This window comes from Rhinopithecus bieti, unplaced genomic scaffold (genome assembly GCF_001698545.2).
Source record: "Rhinopithecus bieti isolate Rb0 unplaced genomic scaffold, ASM169854v2 scaffold_33940, whole genome shotgun sequence".
Taxonomy (NCBI): domain Eukaryota; kingdom Metazoa; phylum Chordata; class Mammalia; order Primates; family Cercopithecidae; genus Rhinopithecus; species Rhinopithecus bieti.
Genome location: NW_016814565.1, coordinates 782518 through 785598, shown reverse-complemented (window position 1 = coordinate 785598; position 3081 = coordinate 782518). Strand labels below are relative to the sequence as shown.

The 3081-nt window shown below is 45.7% G+C and overlaps 1 protein-coding gene across 1 annotated transcript; it reads right to left on the bottom strand.

The window, feature by feature from the left end:
* Positions 1–631: 631 nt before the first annotated feature.
* Positions 632–2156, bottom strand: ATOH7 (atonal bHLH transcription factor 7). The gene has a single exon (XM_017851406.1). It carries the CDS (start codon positions 1695–1697, stop codon positions 1239–1241), a length of 459 nt encoding a protein of 152 aa, XP_017706895.1. The 5' UTR covers positions 1698–2156; the 3' UTR covers positions 632–1238.
* Positions 2157–3081: the final 925 nt, after the last annotated feature.

Genomic DNA, 3081 nt, shown 5'->3' with positions numbered 1-3081 from the left:
CTAACACGGTGAAACCCCGTCTCTACTAAAAATACAAAAAAAAAAAAATTAGCCGGCCGTGGTGGCGGGCGCCTGTAGTCCCAGCTACTCCGGAGGCGTGCACCCTGGAGGCGGAGCTTGCAGTGAGCCGAGATCACGCCACTACACTCCAGCCTGGGCGACAGGGCGAGACTCTGTCTCAAAAAAAGAAAAAGAAAATCGCCTCCAAAGGCAATATTTTTAATTTATGTGTTAGTTTTAGAAATACATGTGTGTATTCCTGTATATATGTGTATATGTACATTACTGTATACATATAAGAATAACTACATATATTTGGGTACTTGTAAAGACTTAGTAATCTGCTTAATATGGGTAATAAAATATTGAGGAACTCTGTATCTAGTTACTTAAAAGCTAAATATTTCACTTTAATCTTTTAAAAAATCAACAAAATTTACAAGTGACAGAGAAAATGTTCAAATTAATTACATGTACTCTCATCAGCTTTTTGAGGCAGTACTACAAAGCGGCACATTCGTTTATTGGTCGTATTAGGTTTAAACACTCCACATCTTTGCTCAGGGAAGCATTCTATATCATCACCTCCAAAGAGTTCTTTAGCGCCATCAGGAAACTGACAAGGTAGTTAGCATGAAAACAAATCCACGTTTTATTTATATTTTATAAAATCTATATTTAATAATGTGTACACAGTTTAAAAAAATACAGAGCACCGATACCCATGTACTGTACCCCGAAAAAAAAGTGTTTCTACTTCATGCATGCACACACAATGCACTAAAGCAAAAACGCATTTACACAACAGGAAGGTAGCTCTATTGTGAGTAATGGATACCGTAACTTCACCAGAACAGGACAAACTCACAAAGTTTAAGAAAGTGATTATTTCTCTGAGGACTGGAACAGAATAGCCTAATCCTATTTTTTTTTCCTAAGATTATTTTCCCTCAGAGTAGCCCAGAAAAGGGGAAAGGGGGCATTATTTTCACAGCAATCAGCCCATTCACAAGATCCATTAATGAAATCTACAAAATAGGAGGAGGGGAAAAGAATGGCAATTAAATTATTGCGTCCATAGGTCTGATGATGCAAATAAAGGTAATCTGAGAATCGACTGATTTTCCTCGAGGAATGCATTCTTAGAATCCGGGGCTGCCGGAGGCTTCTGGGCTACTTGGGGCAGGGCCGCGGCTCGGAGCGGCTGCCAGGCATCCACCGCCGCGGAGGCGCGCGCCCTAGGTGGCCATCTGGAAGGGCTCGGGCTGGAAGCCGAAGAGTCTCTGGCTGTACAGCTCGCTCTCGCCAGGCAGCTTCGCGCCCGGGAACTGGAGGTAGTGGTCGCGGCCGAAGTGCTCACAGTGGAGACCCACCCAGTCCCGCTCCGAGCCGAATCGCTCGGCCTCGGCCAGGATCCGGGTCAGAGCCATGATGTAACTCAGCGCCATTTGCAGGGTCTCGTACTTGGATAGCTTTTTATCCTGGCCCCACTGGGGAACCACCCTCCGTAAGCGGTCGAAGGCCGTGTTGAGCCCCTGCATGCGGCGGCGCTCGCGCGCGTTGGCCGCCAGGCGCCTGCGCGCCGCGCTCTCCAGCCGCCCGGCCCCGGAGCACGTGCCCGCGCACTCGGCGCCGGCCGCGCACGGGGGAGCAACGCGCGCTCCCGCCGGCGGGCCGCCGGGTTTGCAGGACTTCATCCTTGGCCCGAAGCAGCGAGGCGCCAACCTCGCACGCACGCACGCCCGCTCAGGACCTGCGCGTGGGCTGGTCTCTCGAGCCGCTTCCCAACGTGGCTCTTCTGAGCAAATAAGTCATAAACAAAGCAACTCACGTGCAATCAAATAGTTTACAGGGCGGAGTGCGGGACTCGGCCTTCTGTCCTACTGGATGACCAGGCTGATATCTCTTCACTTCCCCAAATTTAGGAGAAATTGAGACGCTCAAGGGAAAGTCATTTTCTCAACGTGAAGTTGAAAAAGAGAAGGAAACCTTCTGCAGCAGAGTTTGGTGTGGCTGGTTCGAGGAAGGCCTTTCAAGTCCTCTGGGAAAGCCTGAGACTCCTTTGCAGGAAGATGAACTCTTTCCCGAAGCTCAGGGAAGGAGCGCTTTTAGCGCAGTAGCTGTCGGAGAGTGCGGGATGAATCTTGGAGACAGGAGAATTTATAGCAGAGAGCTGAAGGAGGGAACAGGTGGTGGCAGGTGGGCGGGCGTCCCTCGGCTTCTATCTCAGCACCTTCCTACCCTGGGAACTGCGGGGGGGAGGGGGCGACTCACAGCAAAATCCTGACATTACAGCCTTAGTCTGTTGAAGTTTCTCCAAAGCTATGTCCAACACTAACTAACACACCATCTGGAGTGGCCTGGCTGTCCCCAAAAGAATAACAAGGTGGGGGTTGGGGCAGAGCTTGGTCTATCTTTTCCCATATCAGTGGGCAGCTTACGTGTCAAAAACTTAACCGAGGATTTGTAAATTATTAGAAATCATCTGTGTGAAGATGTCGGTTTTGGCATTATGAGATACATCGGGACTGTAGCATAAGATGATGTAGCTTTGTTGAGAAGTGTGACAATTTTGCATAACGCTGATCTAATATACTGACATTTAAATTTTAGTTATTAAGTAAATTGGAACAAATTAGCAGGTGCCAATATTATTGCAGACATGGAATTTTACTGTGCAAATAATTTGGCTGTTTTCTATGAAACAATTATTATAACATATCAAAAGATATTAACGTGTGTATAACACTTTATATTATTCTAATTATAAAATTGGGTTGCTTGAGTTCAGATACTTAGGCAAATTAATTCAGTATTTATACTTCATTTCCCCTGCCACAGGTTCATAAATGTTTGTGGGAAATGCACTGAGATGATAACTAATCATTTAACATTTAAATCAAAGAAAACTAATCATAATGCACATTTTTGTGCAAAATGAGAACATCTAAGTAACTTGTGAGGTTTTAAAAAATAGTTCCTAAAGCACAATTTTTGAAAATAGTTTATATCTTTGAACATTTCAGTTGTGTCAACTGCCCCCTGGAATAATAGCAAAGCATGGTTTCTGCTATTGATAAT

Bases quoted from the DNA above. Each gene is read 5' to 3' on its own strand.
- ATOH7 (XM_017851406.1), bottom strand. From the start codon at position 1,697: ATGAAGTCCTGCAAACCCGGCGGCCCGCCGGCGGGAGCGCGCGTTGCT.